The 18,964-nt window shown below is 42.0% G+C and overlaps 2 protein-coding genes across 4 annotated transcripts in view; one reads left to right on the top strand and one right to left on the bottom strand.

Moving 5' to 3' along the window:
* Window positions 1-2: 2 nt before the first annotated feature.
* pusl1 (pseudouridine synthase like 1) lies at window positions 3-10,398 on the bottom strand. Of its 3 annotated transcripts, XM_076095693.1 has the most exons (9): window positions 10,099-10,398; window positions 9,955-10,015; window positions 9,095-9,282; window positions 5,917-6,066; window positions 5,081-5,212; window positions 3,323-3,493; window positions 645-699; window positions 255-417; window positions 3-138 (listed from the first exon to the last, which is right to left on the bottom strand). In XM_076095693.1, the coding sequence occupies exons 1-9, from the start codon at window positions 10,155-10,157 to the stop codon at window positions 74-76; spliced, it is 1,044 nt and encodes a 347-aa protein (XP_075951808.1). In that variant the 5' UTR covers window positions 10,158-10,398; the 3' UTR covers window positions 3-73. The 3 variants fall into 3 exon arrangements, with proteins under 3 accessions (XP_075951808.1, XP_075951809.1, XP_075951810.1); XM_076095694.1 differs by lacking the exon at window positions 5,081-5,212 and having other exon boundaries at window positions 10,099-10,394; XM_076095695.1 differs by lacking the exons at window positions 5,081-5,212; window positions 5,917-6,066 and having other exon boundaries at window positions 10,099-10,397.
* A 1,544-nt stretch (window positions 10,399-11,942) lies between these two features.
* LOC142955022 (arf-GAP with coiled-coil, ANK repeat and PH domain-containing protein 3-like) overlaps window positions 11,943-18,964 on the top strand; it is a 48,797-nt gene continuing 41,775 nt past the window's right edge. Inside the window, exon 1 of the mRNA XM_076096403.1 lies at window positions 11,943-11,989. Within this exon, the coding sequence (XP_075952518.1) occupies window positions 11,943-11,989 (47 nt within the window). The remainder of the gene's footprint in view (window positions 11,990-18,964) is intronic.

Raw genomic sequence — 18,964 nt, 5'->3', positions numbered from 1 at the left:
TACACATAAATATACAACTTTATTACAGCTGTTGTAGAAATACAGTGTATCAACATGACTGAATGATGCAGAATTAATCCTCTGAATTTCCACTGGAGACAAATTGCTCCTCTGGTGTCTGTTGTGAAAGCTGCAGGTCTGAGGAGGCAAAGAAGAGGTTATACATCTGAAAACGTTGTTTTATAGTAGATAGATTAATATTATACAGTACTAGGATGTCATTTTTAATATGGAATCAGATTCTGCCTCCTCACCTGTCTCTCTGTAGTCCACCCTGGTGAGGAAGAGGCCGTTGGCAGGAGCAGCCAGGCCTTGTGGGTAGGCAAGAGAGTCCCGAGCCTCCAATATCTCCTGCAGCTGGGGCACTGAGAGCTGCCCCCGGCCTACAGCCACGAGAGCCCCTGTCATCCTCCGCACCTGGAGCACAGGGCCAAAGCAACCTTTTGTTTTTTACAATAATACTGAAAATGTCACAAAATAACTGCTTGCCTTCATCTCAGACATTTTTATTACTCCTTTATGCTCGAGTAACTTCAATTATGAGCCATAGTCGGTCATCACCAGCAGATGGCGGTACTTACCAACAATGAACTGCAACACCGATATTGATTTTTAAATAATTGAACACAATAAGAGGAACAAACCTGCTTATAGAGAAAGGATCTGCTTGTAAAAGTCAGCTCCCAGAATGGTATCTCTCTGGGAAAAACACACAAAAACAACTTACAATTTGCACAAATGTGTGAACATCATGTACAGTATACACACACACACACACACACACACGCATACAATTGTTAAACATCACAGCTGTATATTTCTTGAGATGTCTGCATATTGGGCAAAAGGAGCACTGGCTTTAAGGCATATTCCCGACACTCCTCATGAAACGTTACAACGACGGCCAATCCAAACATTTCTTTAACAAATGTATTTCACACGATTTAAGTGAATCGACTGAAAAAAGCTCCTGTTTTTTGTCTATTGTGTGTTTAGACGTGTCTCTCCTTTATCTCTCTTTTGTTGGATGCGTCTATGCTTTCCCCCACTATGTGGACAGAGTTGGAGGCTGATGTGACATTCACGCTCATGCCAGACATCAGATAGAGTCGAGGCTCTCCTCGTGCACAGATTTGTTTAAATGTCACATGCTGAATACTGCAGCTTAGGCCCAACAGGATTATCTTTAATGCCATAAAAAAATATGAATCTGCGTCTTTTGCAATTTGACATTGAATTTTTGTTATCTCAACATTTAAGTCACAGCAACTCCCCCCCCCCCCCCCCCCCCCTCCCTCCAAACGGACAGACTTTATATTTTTGGGGAGGAAACAGTGAAGTGAGCAAACAGGCACATGGGAAGAATTGGGTCAAATGCAAATTTGACTCAGTGCTCGCGGTTTGATTACATTTGACTGGTAAGGAGTGCAGAGACAGATTCATACAGCATGGACTCTGGTGAGGGACAATATCTTTCGTGGAAAGGTAAAGGCTGTCTCATGTTGCACAATCACACACGTGCATCGGCTCTGTGTTTATGTGTGTGTGTGTGTGTGTGTGTTCATGACGTGGTATGACAGAGGTCAGGATGAAAGCAAGGCCTCCAGTTTAGAACAAACTATTTTGATATTACTCTTGTTTGACTGAAATAAAGCTGAAAGGATTAATTAAGTAGCTTATCAAAAGACAATTATCTAGTAACTAATTTGATATTTGATGGTTTAAAGGCATTTATCAAGTAACAAGACTGCTATAGTCATGCTAGCAGGGCTGTGAGACAGTTCTTATGCACAGTGGGGCTTTGAGCTAAATGCTAACATGCTCACAATGGCAATGCGAACAAATAAATAGAAAGAAGGAAGCAGGAGAAAAAACATGAAATAATGCCAATGAGGCTCTACTACGGTGATGCTTTGAGCCGTTTTCTTTAGTTAGCAGCAGATTAAATATACAATAACTCCCATCCAGAAGTGAACACACACTACACGACAGTTCATGTGGGAGAGCCGATGGCCAACAACCCAAAGTTCAGAAATGGAGCGCTGTTCACCAGTTTATGACAATGAGATGAGAAATATCCATTTTCTTCCAAGTCGAGCAGAGACCACAGACATCTGCCTCAATATCCTACAGCTCCTCATTTTAGGATCAAATATTTAGCTCAACCTTCTGCTTTTAAACAATTCACAACTCAGTTTCTTCTCCTCTTATCACTGTTACTTAGAATAGAAACCCTTATCAAAAAATAAATACTCTTTTCTCTACTTTTGTAGAGAATAAAAGAGAGAAAAGACTAGTTCGGTGAAAATGCAATGAAACAATGGACACTTTGGTGCAAATACACCATGTTACAGGTATGTGATGCTCACAGCTTGTTAAGGCTCCACATGCGTTGAGGTTGTGGGACTATGTGACATTTACTCTAACTGCTAACAGAACTGCTAACAGTCTGCTTGTGTCCATATTGTGCGCCATACTTTCAGGGCAAATAATGAATGCCCACGGAAGTGGTATTTGGCATGCAGAGTGACCCCCATGGACGTGTAATCTCCCAAAGCCCACATGGTCCTCTCTGTCTCCCAGCCCCCCCCACCCCCCTCCCCCCCTCCATCTCTGCAATGGATTATGTTGAATCCTCATTGTCTAAAGTACCTGCATGACACACACACACACACACACACACACACACACACACACACATACACACATACAGCACTTTAATAAAATGCGTAACAGCTGGACATCAGTTGTCCTTCAATAGTAAACAGTACTTCCTGTGATGCACTAAAGTAAATCAAGTTTTTTTTTTTTTTACTTTCCTTTTGAAAAAGATTAGTTTGGTTTCCAGATCACAGTCGACTTGACCTGTGATTCACCTCGTATCACATCAAACACACCACTGAGTCTGACTGAAGCTTGAAAGGGAAATCATTTCAAGTGGAGTGACTGTAAATTATTCAAAACTTTGGCTTCCTAAGCATCAGTTGATGCAAGATTGAAAAATACCAGATTGATCTTTTTGGGGGGGTGGAAAAGCACATGCATCATTTCTTTATGTACTTGGCTTTCTTCTCCTCCAATTTGGAATAATCCGTTCTCCTTTGTTACTGCAGATGTGAAGAGTGTATTTTGGACTTATAGTCATCAGGCTAATTTTGCTACGTTCGCTAACATGTCGAGTACAGGCAAAGATTATGTTCATGTTTTGTTTACAGCTTGTCATTCTGCCCCCAAGTGGCCCCCCAAAAAAAACGTCTTACTTGGCCTGGTGCTGCCTGCCAGCAGCCAATGTGATCAGTCCACCTGAATACAAGCAGCCTACCTGTGGAAGTGTGCGTGTACGAAGGAGCTTCCTGGCTGTACGCTGGCCACATTCAGCGTCTTCACAGGGCTTTTAAAATGAATGTCGGAGTTGACTGCCCTGAAGCTGCTGAAGTCCTGAGTCCCGACCAGCAGTGCTGCAGCCTCACGCATGGCTTCCACATCCAGCGTCCTGATGAAAGACAGAAACAGGAGACACTTTTCTATCATAAGCCAGCACAAAAAATGCAAGATTTTCTACGAGTGTCAAGAACACCCAGTTAATGTAAACAGACTTTTTCTCATTGTGTTATTGAAACTTGACCCGAAAGTGACCTGCATGACCAGCGAGGTGAAGCAGCTGGGATGTGATGTACACAGGTACTCTGTACAGGTGCAGCCACGATGCAAAAACTATTGGCCTTCACACCTGTATTTTCACCATGGTCAGCACCTTTCTCCTCCTCTCTCTCAGCCTGAAAGTACACATTAAGTACGACCATGTTCCTGCTTTCAAAGTAGAATCATTTATTGGTTTGCTTATATAATATGAACTTCTTTGACGCACAATGCCACGTGAGAGAGCAGAGCATGTTGACGAACAGTTCATTTGAGGGAGAGAGTGAAAGTGGGCCCTGTGCTCAGACTCTGCAGAGTCTCATGCTTCTGTCACCGCTCAAATAGGATCCGACAGAGAGAGAGAGAGATACAGCGAGCAGGGAAATGAAGGAGTGTGCTAAGTGACTCGCTAATTAAAATCTTAATGCACCGATTTAAAATCTTGAACGAAGACGTGGTGGAGCGCTGCAAAAAATAGCGGCTGATTTATTCTTGTATACGGTGTCTTTTTTTAAAGAAATGCTCAATCCGTCGCAGATCAAGTCAGTCTATAGATTATTTTGTCATAACTAAAAGCTTAATCTTTCAAGGGGGAGTTGGAAAATGGCACACAGTTCAGCAAATGTAATACTTGTCTGATGCATTAATATGGTGTAAAACATATGATTGAAATAATTAAGATTACTTCTTTTTTTTATTCAGTACTTATTATCACCAAAAACCTATGAAACCTACGACACTTTCAACATCATCGTCAGCCGTACTTTGTGTTTAGTGCTAATTAGCAAATGTTAGCATAGACACACTACACTAAGGAGGGTAAACATGGTAAACATTGTACCTCCTAAACATCAGCATGTTAGCATATGTTAGCATTACTCAAAACACCATTACAGCCTCAGAGCTGCTCGTGTGGGTCTGCTTTTACTTAATTGACTAATTTATGTCTATCCTTACTTATTATTGTTATTTTGTCTATTTATTTGTGGAGATTAGAGATGAATCGATCAATTAATTGATCAGTAGTCAAACTAAAATTTAATCTGCAACATTTATGATATGCGGTTAAAAGTGAGATTTCTTGCTTTTCTCTTTGTTTCATCACTTTAATTTAAAGAGTGTTGGTCAGACAAAACAAGAAATTGCCGTGGACTTTTTTATTCATTTGAAACAAAAAGTAAATAACGGTAAGTTGCAGCCCCTGTGTGGTGTCGGCTGTTGGTTATAATTTTTCAAAAGCTGGCAATGTGCGAAAACCAGATGTGAATATAAATACCAAAGAAAATATAAAAATATGTAAAGATTGGTTGCATTCAATTCATATTTCAATCATTTCAAAAGTCCTGCTGCAATATGATCACTACATTTCAAAACACAAAGATTATTTCCCTTGTTCTAAGAAATGCAAGGTTTCAAGGCTAAATTCAACATTAAAACGAACCGTGGAGATTCATATTTTTTGCAGTGGGAAAGATGGGGGTGTGTGATGACGAGGGAGAGGCAGATGAAAGAGAGAACGGAGAGAGGCTGCTGAGGCGGAGAGACGCTTTGGGGTGGATGGACGAGATGGATGCTGAAAATAAGAGAAGGGATGAAAAAATAAAAAAGCAGAGACACCAGAGAGATATAAACAAGGGAGGAAAGGAGGAATGGAAAGAGGTAGAGAGAATAAGTGTAGTGGAGAGAAGGAGAAGGGTGGCAGAAGGAAAGAGAGAGTAGAAAATACCCACCGTCAGGGTAATGTGCGTGGGTGTTGTTCTGCATGTGTATAAGCCTGCAGCTTATCTTGCCCTACTTTTCGCCCAAAAAAGTGGAGAGAAGAGCAGACAAATGTTCATACGTACGCTCTCTGAAATGTGCTTCTTCACGCTCCTTGTCTAAGCTACGAAGCACTCGCCATTTCATCTGTTTCTTTCTCTCTTTCTATACTCGGTCCATCCTGATCCCTCGTCTCCTTTCTCTCCCTCCTTCCCCTTTGTTTGTTTTTGGGATGTCAGCTCAGATAAAAACACTTTGTTTGACTAGCCCTAATTTGCAGTTCCGGCATGGCATGGTGTGGATTATTCATGTGTTTAACATGCCATTGTTTCTGCAAGGCTTGGCATTAGCTCATTGAGGGCGTGTGTGTTTGTGTGTGTGTGTCTGGACCTACATGTTAGATTGAGTGTGTGCTAGATTTTTCTTTCTTATGGGAAATCATCAAACACATGGATGCAGGATGAAAAGACAGATGAGTGAATGAAGGGGAGGGGCGGCGTATAAAGTGGGATAACTCACTGGTTGCGGAGGTTCCAGCAGAGATCGCGTTCTGTAAGGGGAAGCAGGGAGTGGTGTGAGATTCCCAGGGCTATCCGGTAGACGTAGGTCCGGGACCGGGCACGGAAACGGGCGTGAAAATCATCAGGCACACGGTGGGCACGCGTGATCCTGGCAGAGTCACAAAAGAGCAGTCAGAGGGAAAGACGACGTCCATTCAGGCTAGAAAAGCTGGAAATTTGAGCTCTACTTTATGTCTGACATTCTGAATATGCAGTCATTTCTTCTAAAACCACAGAAAATAATACGAAACATTCGAATTCTGTTGGATGCTTAGACAATTATTAAACAACCAGACATCACTGTTTCATTCCTCCCTCAGACTGAAACGGTCCCCAGACCCAGATGGTGTTAATACTTTCATTTTGTACTGCCAGAGAGAAGAACTGTGCACAAGTCAGTGTCCAAAATAACAGCGTTGCAGCTTTTTACACAAAAGCACACCCGTTGTCAGAGTCCTAAAAGGGCAGCCAAGAACCTTCAAGAGCCAAGCGCTTATGCTCACACAGATAGCATCACAACAGACTCAGAAGCTGGAGCTCTTTGATGCGACTCCAGCAGGGGCACGGCTACCACGGAGAAACACACGGGCAGAGATGGATCACGTTATAACTCTAAGTCAGTCAGACAAAACCCACCTTTATGATTAAGTCAAACAGTGTGGATCGATTTATGAGTTTGTGCAACATCAACAAGGAGACCAGAGAACGTAACTGGCATTTCTGATCCGAGTTCTGCAGATGAAATTGAATCCACTTGCTGAAACAATGAACCACATCGTGTTGTTTGTAAATTTGTAAAGAAGAAAAATATGAATATATTTGGCTGTGTTGTTAACTTTTCAAACTGTCCAAGCTCTTGTGATAACTGAGTGCAATCAACATACTGGCAGCTTTTATGGAAATATTTTATTCCTAATAAGTTAAATGGCATATGGCAAATCTTCACTTTTACTGCACAACAAGTCACTGTTTTCAGAGTTGCAGCATTTTCTTTTTAAATGGTCCAAATTAAACTGGGCAACATAACACAAAACCATTGTCTTTTACTGGCTGGTTTCATTATCATTCTTCATGTTCATGGCTGATAAAGTAACACTCCACACCATCTCCCTTCAATGAGGCAGAGATGTTTGTACAGTAATAATACAGTGACGAGTGGGGAATCTTTAATACTTACATCTGTAGACTGAAAGAACAAAGAGCTGCAGCCAGTGATTGTGACCACACTAGCTCACTTGTGTTTATCCATACACGAGTATGCACTCATGCATGCGTGTGTGTGTGTGTGTGTTGGAGAAGGCGGGAGTTGACTAGGGGTTGAGACGTGTTAGCATGTGCATGCATGGAACTATATGAACAATGTTCAAATACACAGATCCCATGTATGTGCACACGCGTCTCTTTCTAGTACACAGCAGTGCATGTATAGTCTAGTATATGTTTGTGTGTGTGTGTGTGTGTTTGCCAGTGCACATTCAGAAAACTAGGTTACGTTTCCAGGGGAGGAGATTGGGTGCGACACGTGGCAGAGGAAACCCTTGCGTCTGCCTTCAGCGCCTGCTCCGATGTGAAGTGACAGCCTTTTTGCCTTTTTGCCCAAACCACACACACACACATTAAATTTTCATAAGCAGTGTACAAAGCATGACCTTACACAATTGTGAACTGGTGCATTTTTTGACATGGCACCATTAAGCTAATCAGCAGTTTCCCCGATGGGAAAAGAGGCGATCATTTAATTTAGGCCCTTTTCACGGCAGCACAGCAGACAAGCGAACCCCCGACTGAAGAGGTACTTTTTTTTTTACAGTGTGCTAGTCTATGTTTACGTCTTGATTTGGCACACTATTTCAGGAGGCAGCAGACCAAAGCTATGAGCCGGGAGCCGCATTCTGATTGTGACTGTGACAAAAACTATTTTTGATAACCTCTTCCATCCAAAGTAAGATGTTTGTGTTGCCAGATCTGACAATGTGTTTTTCAGACTATCCAAAATTCCATCCAATCTGAAGATAGGGGAATGTGTATGAACATTACTGGCGGTTGAATATTTTGGCAAGCCGTGTGTTTGTACTGCATATTTCTCAGCAGGTTTCACATTCTAATCAAACGGTAATTTCCATTTAGCTAGATGAGAGTATCCTTGTGTGTGTGTGTGTGTGTGTGTGTGTGTGTGTGTGTGTGTGTGTTTGCTAGTGACCAAAAAGCAGAGCAGGGATAATCCTTTCTAACCTTCTCTCTGCAGGTTTAGGGATTAGCGGGATGCTGGGAGCTTCCCTTTCCTCTCTCCTCTCTCCTCTGTCTCTCTCCCAGATGGCTCATTCTGTTTCAAACTCTCACTGCTCCGTTTTAATGCAGTCTGTGTCAATATCTGTTTGGTGCTCTTACTTTGTCTTTGCGCACCCCTTTATCCCTCACTATCTGTACCTCTATCTGTCCATTTCTTTTGTCATTCCCCTTTTGTGTCTCTTTTCTTCATCTCTCTCAGACAGAGAAGCTGCCGCACAAAGTATCACAGCAGTCTAAACCTAAGTAGTCATACAAAAGGGACTATGGCTTTGAATAATGCAATGGTATGTAATAAAGGGATTAAAAGGAGGAGGTGGAGAAAAGCACAGTGAGGAGAGAAAAGGAGAAGACGGGACACCACCAACCAGGATATGAAATATCTTGGTGATTTAAGGTTTTAAAAACAATGCCCCACGTTCCTCTACAGTACAATTATCTTAGAATATTTGAGTCAATTTTCCAATTTTGGCTGCTTGCAGAAATATTAAAATCATGGATATGACAACCAATAACTTGGGGTGTTCATCACAAATGTCATAGAACATTGTAATTTCATAGCAGCAATAGTACACACTTTTCTTCTCAAACCTCTGCGCCTCTTTTCATGTCTCATAGTTTGAATAAAATGCTCAGATTGTCCTCTGATCTAACATCTAAAGATCTAAAACTTCTTGGAATTAATCTGAAAACGTCACACCTATAAACTACAGATTTTTAGGTTACTGTGGCTGGTGAATGTGGAAATGTGTCCAGATGTTCAATTTGCACGACCCTGTGTTACACTGAAACCCTGTGTGAGGAGATCACCTATACTGGTGAACTTTTGAGACGTGACACTCCTGACTCACCTGATCTGCTCGGCTTTGAGATGGAAATTAAGAGCTTCAACAAGAACGTCTTCAGTAAACGGCGGCTTATCGTTCATGCGTTGGAGGTCGAAATGGGCGGAGTTAGAGAGGGCGTGGACACCCGTGTCTGTCCTGCTGGAGACTGACAGAGACACTGGGTTGAGCGGCCTCAGCCTCCTTATTGCATCCTGAACACAAGACAGAGAGAACATCACAGAGATAAAAAGCTGTGGGCACTCTCAGCTCACCACAAATAGCCAGACAGATACGTTACATCAAAACAGAGAAAAAAGGAATATCAAGTAAAGCTGTAAACAGCAGCTTGCCGCAAATAGAAAGTGTGTCCACTTTTTTTCTGACATATTTTTGTCCTTCTTCATGCCTTTATTAGAACCACAGTATTAGATAGACAGTGGCGGGCTGACGGGAAATGAGGGGAGAGAGTGAAGGTGAATGACATGCGACAGGAGTCACCAGCATGCAGACTGATGAGCTGAATAATCTGCTGTATGAAACACCTGCCACGTATAAAACAATGCAATTAGCTTACATCTGGAGGAAGTCCTTGGTATTAATGCAGGGCTGTTTTGATATATGCATTAGTTTCAGTTAGGTGTACCTAATAAACTGGCAAGCATTTGACATGATTACTGCACAGTCTGCCTGTATGTGTTACAGGCAGACTGTGTTGTTATCTATGCGATAAATGCTGTTCAGGTCATTTCACAACAAAATCACATAGTAGCCTACCAGTAGCTTGTTTTCTGGTTTGTAGGACTAGAAGTGATGTAGGGATGAAGGAAAGAAAGAGGAACGTGTATTTGAGGACACAACAACACGTTAGTATCAGTAAAACTTACCTCCAAGTGGTCCTGGACCCCCTTCCTAACCAGCTGATTGGGAGGCACTTTCACTGCACCCCTGCAGGAATAATGATAATCAAATAATAGATACATAATAACACCCCTTACAGTGTAACCAGCTACCCCGTAGTATACCCTTACCTGTAATGTGTTCCAATGTATTGAAAAAATACGAGATAACGTGCCCAGTTGTTGTGCATTGTCTCTCAAAATGTATTTGACACTTCTTGATCATATTGTTCGCGTTTACAAGAGTGAAACGTTACATTTGATGATAAATCCCTTTTTACGCGGACAACGTTGACGTAAACACCGCGTCCATTTGGTTGCTGACGGGGACTGGGCGTCAGTGAAGGACAACTTTTACAAAACCCTGTGAAGGACTCATGTGTTTAGGGACACAGCCAAAGCGACGGACTACAGCAGAGAAAAGGCAGCAGGCGGCGGAACGTCGACATGTGTCGCATTTCCGAGTAGTTTTATTTGTAGTCCGGAAGAACCTTAAAGACTCAAGTTGCAGCGTCTCACTTGAAACATAGCGGGTTAGTGTATCACTCTACTCAGTGTTTTGTTCTCAATATTAACTCGATACAACAACCAACATAGGCGCATTGTGTCAAGATAGACAAACTATGTATCCAACACTGCACACAAGCTAAAAGACACATGGACATCCCGCCTCTGGCCATATTTCTGTGATCACGCGCTGCCTCTACAACGTGCGTTCTGCACGTGTGCACTTCTGTGACATCCATGGCCACTGCACGTACTATAAATGAAGCACACATATGAACATTGATGTATAGTTTCAGGCACAACGTTTCATCTTGATGTCTGAGCAAGGGCTCTGCCCCTTATCGGTCCCTTTTTGATTGCGTCATAATCCACTGAGGCGGTGCGTGTCGGCGTCCACGGCTCTGACCAGCCGCAAAGCCATCTGCCTTTTAGATCATTGAGGTCAGAGACAGTGGAGATGTGTCAGCTGCGAGTGGGATAAAGAGAGTCAACACGAGCAACATGCTGGTACAAGATTGAAGAGGATTATGACATGAAATTGAAAAGAGAAAGTAAATCAGACTTCTGACTAATCATTCCAGAGGCAATCAATCTTATAGCCTGCACGAATTGCTCTTTTCACTTCTCTATTGCGCAATTTACAGCCATACATCTGAGATTAAAGTCTGATTTCCTCGATTAAAGTGAACAAATTCAGATATTCATCTTAGAACTCAATATTTTTTCAGAAAGCAAACTTTACACTATCAAAATGTATAATTGGAAGCCTTTGTTGAAACTGCCAAATGTTTTATATCTGGGTTCATTTGGCCTACTAATCATGTGGGCGAGTTATTGAGGTCTACATGTGGAGGTGACTGTAAGATTTGATTGTGTTTTGGCAGAATAATTGGGTTAAGTACTAGCCTAGTAAGCCAATTATTCTTAATATTAAAACTACATTTTAAAATATTAGGCCTACTCATATTCCCTCTTTTCTCGATGTTATATGAACATGGACTATTTTTTGAATGAAACAGACATAAACATCACCATTGTTGTATTATTATGGAGGGTGATGATGGGAGGATGTAGTCTACACCAGTGTGTTTTATGTTGTAGTGTCTGTTATACTGATGTAAATATTACCTGGGGAAATATCTATTCCAGGCTCAGCTCTTCTTCCTACCACGATTAGGTGGCCAGAGTTGTTACGGCGGATTGTAACTAGACGGCGCTCTCCTCTCCTTTTTCAGTGTCCACGGTGCAGCTACGCCTCTCGCCTGACTCGGCTACAGTGGCAGCAGCGTAGTAATAATCTGACTGCCGCGCACCGAGCTCGCATTTTGTGTCACGGTGCCACCGGGAGAGAGGCGACAGACTGCTGCGCGTCAGGGGACACCAGTCACCATCCGCACGGTTCAAGCGACATCCCGCCGCGGGCAATGACATTGGCTGACTGAAGTGGGAATACACGATCAAACGCAAAAATGACGGTGGACTTTGAAGAATGTATAAAAGATTCACCCCGATTCAGGTAAGGCTGCTCCTCGCAGACACATCACAGCGGTGCGCAAAAATGGCACACCTTCTTTTACGCATGATTTTTTTTATGATGGGGACTGACCGCTTTCCGCTCATGTAGCATTTGTGTTGGCATCAACAGTGATACAAGATGATTCGCTCCTGTGTTCAACAGCATGGCGTGTTTCTTTCAATTTTTTTTTTTTTTTTTTTTTTGCATTTTTCAAAATCCAGATGTTTTTTTCAAATGACACATTTGGTTGATTGTTAAAACATATATTTGCATTGTGATACATTTGTGGGAGACACGCGTGTCAGTGGTTCCAATGTGATTTTAGAATGTGGGTTGTAACGTTAGCTCAGTACATATGAGAGGGACACTCATTGCCACGCACAGTGAGGATCCATTTTGCTTTAGTGTAAAAATGATAAGTGATTTCCAGCATGCTTCAATAAACCACCTGATATGCACTGAATAAGAAAGGGGCACTCCTCTAATGTGGCCTTATAACAAGTGAGAGTGTATGATGGGAGGCACCTGTGTATGGATGACTGTTGCAGCATGGCATACAGGTTGAGTGCAGTCTTTTCATTTGCTCACGGAGGAGGCCCTGTCACTCAGTGGTGGTACGAGACTGGAGAGGAGATGCCCTTGCAGCAGCAGTCTTTGCCTGGCTGGAAAAGAGGCATCATGGAGAGGAGTTTCTCTCTGCAGGAGACGGAGATAGTATCCTGGGCACAGATCCAGCTGTTCGGCCCCTTGCCTGCCCGCTGGAGGGTTGTAGCCACACTCAGTCCACGTGCCAGTCTGGCACTCCTGAGCAGGCTGATTAGAAACCAGCAGAGGAAGTTCTAACAGCATGTAGGCCAGGGATCTCATGTTAATTATGTCAGAGAAACTGTCTGGTAGTGTCATGTATTCAGTGTTTCACTAAAAAGGAGCAGGATGTGGGTTTATACTGTTTATTGTCAAATATTTTGTTCCGTTTTCTCTGTGTCTCTGTCTTGTGTTTTGTTTATTCATGTCAGCGTCTGTTGCCTGTTTACTCTCTGTTCTCTGTGTTTGTCATTTTGTTGCTCCCCTCTCCCTCTTCCTCTCTCTCAGACACAACTTGTCCGGCTTGTTGAACGCTGTGCGACTCACAGATAGTTTGTGATTTGAGTGATAAAGCAGACAGTGGAATGAAAGAGAAAGAGCTGAGAGAGACAGACACTGAATTTGCTGCTTAAATCCCACCTCAGTGATGGATGGTTGAGACGTAAGGTCACAGGAAGAGACATTTTCTGCCTGCTTCACTTTCCCATGGTCTAATGAAGACTGCTATTTGGAAAATTCAAACAATGACAAAGGAAGCTGATGTTTCCTTGCAGTAGTGAAAATGTAATGTTGTGTAATACTGCGACCATGATGATGGTAGGGAAAATCCTTATCCTGGTTTGGATCACATTTGGATTATAATGTAACATTCCTCTGTATACATGATATTATCCAGATTTCTCTGATCATCTGTAGGTGAAGGTTTGTCTGGGGTTTGGTTTCTGGCTGTCTGGACACTCTGCTGAACAACGCTCAGGATACTTGTGTTCATGTAAATACACACATTGTTTCCTGCTAAAAAAAAAAGAAAAGAGAGTAATAGTTGAAACCAGTGCACATGTTTTACCTCCAGATATAATGAAACAAATATCTAGGAGCTATTCTGAATGCCTAAACAACTACTAATAAATAAAGAAGGCATTGTCCAAAGAGCAAACACAACCATTGCTATACAGTGGCATATAATTAAAGACAGTCACTGCAGATTTTTTCCATTATGTTGTAATGACTGGTGTCCCAGGTGACTTTCTCCTCTTTGTTGTGTCATTCTGGAGAAACAGAAGTAGGAAGAGCAGGGAGCCGGTCTGTCTGTCTTCCCACACATGGTGGTAAAAAACCGCTCACACACACCCTCTCACTGCAGGTCTTAACTTGTGCCGGTCCTGTATGTGCTTGATTAGGTGAGCGTGAAAGAATTTCTAGGATACGTCTGGCATGGCTATAACTTACATCTTGTTGTTCAGTCTCCCTCTCATCTCTACTGTACTCCAGCCTATTGCTTCTTCTTCTCTACCCTGCCTGTTATTCAGCTGTCACCTGCTGCATTCATTCATTCTGTAACACAACCTGAGACAAAGCCCTGTGCACCTGCCAGGTCATTATGAACTAAAGGAAACAATTGAACATGATCTTTTGATAAGCAGTGCTCGGCGTTTAGCGCATTACTGTGATAATCTCACTCATCCGCTAACAAACAAAACTAAATAATAGCAAGTATTACATTAACCTTTGAGAACTTATATTTCGTCCTTTCATTGACGACATTGTTATGATATAAGTATTAATATGCATATAGGGTTTGAGCTGTTGCCTAGCAACAGCTGCTGTAAGTGAGACAAATGGGAGCTCGGAGAAAAGAGGACAGATAATTTAAGCACTCGTCCCAATGAAACGAATAACGAAATTCAAACAAATAACAAAATGAAAATACTGGTTATGGAAAAGCACATGTTTCCTCTGATGGGTATCTCAGGTCAGTGAGTGTACAGCGGAGGGTTTACAGATCCGGAGAACCAGCCGCACCTGTCGGCCTGGCCTCTTTCTGTCCTTCTTCTTTGTCTTTTTATCTCGGCCACATAGAGTAAACTGCATCAGGCTGTCCAGACGGGTTGAGTGTGAGTCAACAAGATTTCAGAATGTGACGGGTGGAGACAGATCGGCAGATTAGACGCATAGGATGTTTTGTTGCAAAATGGGATACACAACGTAAACTAGTCTTATCAGTCTTGGGAATGTCGTTATCAGCGGGTTTTACCTTCAATCACAGTGCCTGCGGTGTTTGAATGGGTGTGAATGGTTAGTTAGTGCTGATGGGCAGGTGGCACCTTTGCATGGTAGCCCCTGCCATCAGTGTGTGAATGGGTGAATGACATGTAGTTTAAAAGTGCTTTGAGTGGTCGTAGGACGCTATACAAGTCCATTTACCATCTTATATTTGACCTTTTATATCAACCAAAATTTTAGAGGTTTTAAATGAATTTAAGTTCAAGACATTAAGGAAAAGTGTAATCGGTAACACTTTCCATGTCTATAATGCATTGCTAACATACTTATGATGCAATATAATCTGCTTATATTATTGAACAATTTAATTCAAAACAAAATGACAAAAACACAAAACATAAATTAATATACATATTCATAATACATTATAGCAATAATCATTAAACAATATAAAGCATTTTATAATGACTTATAAGGTCTAGTATCATAATACTTCATAATTACTGTCACTCACTAACATTTATTTGTTTTGCAAGGATTATAGTGTATTATAATTCTCATAGTTACATTATAGTATACATCAATACATTATACTTTTGTTTTTAAATGCACTATGTTAACTATATGCTAAAACCAGTGGGCATGTTCCGTCATGAGTAATAAATCATCAACAGGGAATCATTTCCCACACAAGACTGGATGGGATTGTGTTACACTCATCACCTTCATATCAAGTTGCCAAACCTGCATCCTAGTTGACCTCATTCAAATAATCTCTTCATGTTGCTGGATGTCAAAGCATGGCCGCCAGGAAGAATGAACAAGCGCTAAATACATTTGAAAACCACACATATACAGATGTTTCAATCTTTTATTTATCTGATCTGAGCACCATTGCCATGTTCAAAAGGTATTTTTGACGATGATTTATCAAGTTCCTGGACTCTGATATCTGCAGCCCTTATTAAGCACCTGTCAGGCGTGTACTTCCCCTGTGCTTTTCATGTTTACTTCCAGGAATAACAGATATGAGATTACAACCAGTCTGTGTGCATTTTTGATAGAGGCAGCTCTTAAACCCTGTGATAAGTAAACAAACTAGGTATGTTTTATTACGTTTGCTGATCCAAAGTGATTCTTTTTTCAATTCCTCTCTTGGCACCTTCTCTTACAAATAAAGACAAACTGTTTTTGCTTGCGCTGCACTTCCAGACCCAGTTGGTTAAAGTTCCACAATCAGAAAGTTAAATCTGTAGCCTTGAAGAGTTCTCGTGAATACATTCTATTGAAAATCAAGAGAGAGAGAGAGAGAGTCTACATCATGATATATTCTTAAATAAAGGAAGTTTAAGAACATTTGAAGTTTATTGAACTCATTATTGATCTGGATTTAGTAATAGATTTGAAAGCACTATGTAAAAAGGGTCTTTTGGCCCCTCTTATATGTGATTTCCTGCATTATTTTAAAAGCATGTCTCCATTTATTGGCAGATTAAAGTGCTCCTTGATGCTCTAGATATTTGTCTGGCGCCCTGGTTTCTCCTAACTGTCTGTATAGTTTTATTCCCCCGCCTGCGTCACCGTCACCTATAATCCTCCTTTTACACACATCATCATTCTGCTCATCTGAGATGATAAAGTCATGTTGGCCAGCAGCCTTTGAAATATGTAAATATGCACCACGCTGCCTTCTCTTGTCGGATTAGGGAAAGTAGCGGTGTTGTTGCAGCCGCTTCGGAGGGCAACTACCTCTCCCTCTGCCTCGGTCAAGGATGTAGAGAGAGGCTCATATCTGGCCCCTTCAACACAGAAACACACACACAGGGCGGCACAGTTGTGTTATTTGCGGAGTAAATGGAACTGTACATGGTGACCTTGAAACGGTGCAGATGATTTAATAGCACAAAAGGAAATGCATTAATGTGCTGAATAAGATTACCTGTTGCCAAAGTAGGCCGACATTGATAAACTGCGTGTTTGATAAGGCAATGAAGCCTGGAAAGTGTCCCAGACTAAAGCCGTGGAAGTATGGCGTGCCAGCTGTCACCCAATGTCCTTGTCTGTTTCTCTTTAACTTATTTTGGAGAAAACCTCTTTGAGAGACACCGTGACCCTCTGAACTTCACCGGAAATAGATCCTCTCTGCAACAAAAAGTCCTTGGCAAAAACGTTTCGAAAGATCCCAGACCACTCACATTAAGTTGCTAATGTCAAGACACTCGTTCCCAACCACTCTCCCTAATGCATCCACGTACGCAGGAGATGTGTGCTGACAGAAAGAGAACCACCATGCTGGCCTGGCCTAGAATCCCTGTCCTCTTACCCTCCATGTATGGAGCTTCTCCGTCCATGTCAACTAAATTCCTCTGCTTGAGAATTCTGTCTCTTTGACACTAATCTTGAGAGATTTGGCCTCCGATCAATAGTCATTTATTTGAAGGTAGAGGAAGGTCAAACTATTTATTATGCTCCCCTTAGTCCCACACCTGGCGAGGATGTATTTATGTAGGTTTAATATCACTGTGGTGGGTCTTACGCAACAGCAGAAGTTTATGACCAAAGTGTTTTTTAATCTGCACAATGCAGCCAACAGCAAATAATGTAAAGATCTAAATTCCCTTTCAGTTACATTCTTTTTGCCGTTGTGAGATGCATATACTTTCCAGTGTAATTGCATAAAGTATATAACTGGACATATCTAACAATGTGGTCTAGACTAATACATCTTAGCAACTTGAATAGATTTTGAATACTGCGTGGGTATTTTTTTTATATCTGAATTTGTGTACCCTAAAAATATATATATACACTGGAAATATATATTTCTAAATGACGTCAAGCCTTGCTACCAACACGCTCTTTTATTATGGGATAAAAGCTGTGACAGGCTGGGTTGCAGCAGATGATCAGGGAGACAGCGATAGCTTTTAGTAAACTCCTAATGATGTTGGTGGTGAGATCAGTAACTGTCCTCCTCTTCCTCAGGGAAGCAACCATTTAACCACCAATTGACCCTTTAAACTCCCGTAACCTAGTAGTCTCACAAACAGACAATGCAGAGCATCGGGGCTCGTGAAAACATCTGACGACCCCCATCAGTTCACATAAATATTTCCCAGTCTGTGTGTGTGAAGGTAGAGAGAGGCCTTGGTGGAACGCTCCGACTGTGAACTGCAGGAAACCCGTCTTTCATGTCAGAAGCATGAAAAATTGTGGTTACTTCAAAGGAGTTGTGTCAATGGAGATGTGGCGTTAGTGGGCAGGAGGAGAGGGGTTACTAGGTTGGATCCTATTGGCACTCCAGCATCTATGTCTTGTCTAACCCTCTGATATAGATATCTGTGGTGCTCTTTCTCTCCTCATCAAAGAAAATTCACTGAAGACAGCAGACCAGTTGAACAAAGAGGGCAGCCCCACCCTTGTTGGTTTGAAAGCATGTGTGCGTCAAAGTGATGCCTCTCTAGATGATGTCAGATATCATTAAGCGATGACTTAGAGTCATGTGGCGTCTCGTGTGACCTAAAGTGGTTCAAATAGGAAAAGGCAGAACACAGTAGCTGTCTGCAGATGTTTGTCGAATCCAAATCTGCTTACAAATCTGGAATTCCTCTCACATGAGATCAAGTGAACAGGATCTGCGGCACTCCTGTCGCTGGTGATTGATTGAATTAGACCACATCAGGGAGGTTTCACAGGGATTTCTGCCTCTTCAGAACCCCTTTACCTTCTATCAATTTTCAACCACTGCTGGTACTGATCTGATGCTGTGTTACACGTGCATGCATACGTGTGCATGTAGGCATGTCATATTTTCGTATTCCTGTCTCTGCCTGCTTGTCGGGCAATACGTAGTTTGACGTGTTCATGGGAGAGCATCAGTTCAGCACGAGGACACCACGGTGCGGCAGCTCCGCAGCACGTGTTGCCGACAGATTTAGCAGGAGACCCATATATGAAATAGGATTATCAGTAACCACCACAGTCTCTGATTAAATCAACTGGATAGCCTACACACCCTATTAAAGCTCACACACTATCAGCCTCTTACCCTGAGAACCTCAATACAATTTCCCTTCCCATTCAGAAGCAGTGTGCAGGATAATGTAGAGTTGCAGAAATTGGTTCGACACAGTTTATGTCGGATTTCCAGTTCAAAGAACTTGCGAG

This window comes from Anarhichas minor, unplaced genomic scaffold, assembly GCF_050575085.1.
Source record: "Anarhichas minor isolate MPS153535 unplaced genomic scaffold, ASM5057508v1 ptg000021l, whole genome shotgun sequence".
Lineage (NCBI taxonomy): Eukaryota > Metazoa > Chordata > Actinopteri > Perciformes > Anarhichadidae > Anarhichas > Anarhichas minor.
Note: the sequence above shows the minus strand (reverse complement) of the source record. Positions and strands in the feature narration are given on the sequence as shown.

What these genes read in the sequence shown, in the direction of transcription:
- pusl1 (XM_076095693.1), bottom strand. Translation starts at nt 10,157, where the DNA reads ATGCACAACAACTGGGCACGTTATCTCGTATTTTTTCAATACATTGGA. An exon ending in TACATTGGAACACATTACAG is followed by an intron (nt 10,016 to 10,098) that starts GTAAGGGTATAC and finishes TTATTCCTGCAG; the next exon opens with GGGTGCAGTGAAAGTGCCTC. An exon ending in GTACACGCACACTTCCACAG is followed by an intron (nt 700 to 3,322) that starts GTAGGCTGCTTG and finishes TGTTTTTCCCAG; the next exon opens with AGAGATACCATTCTGGGAGC.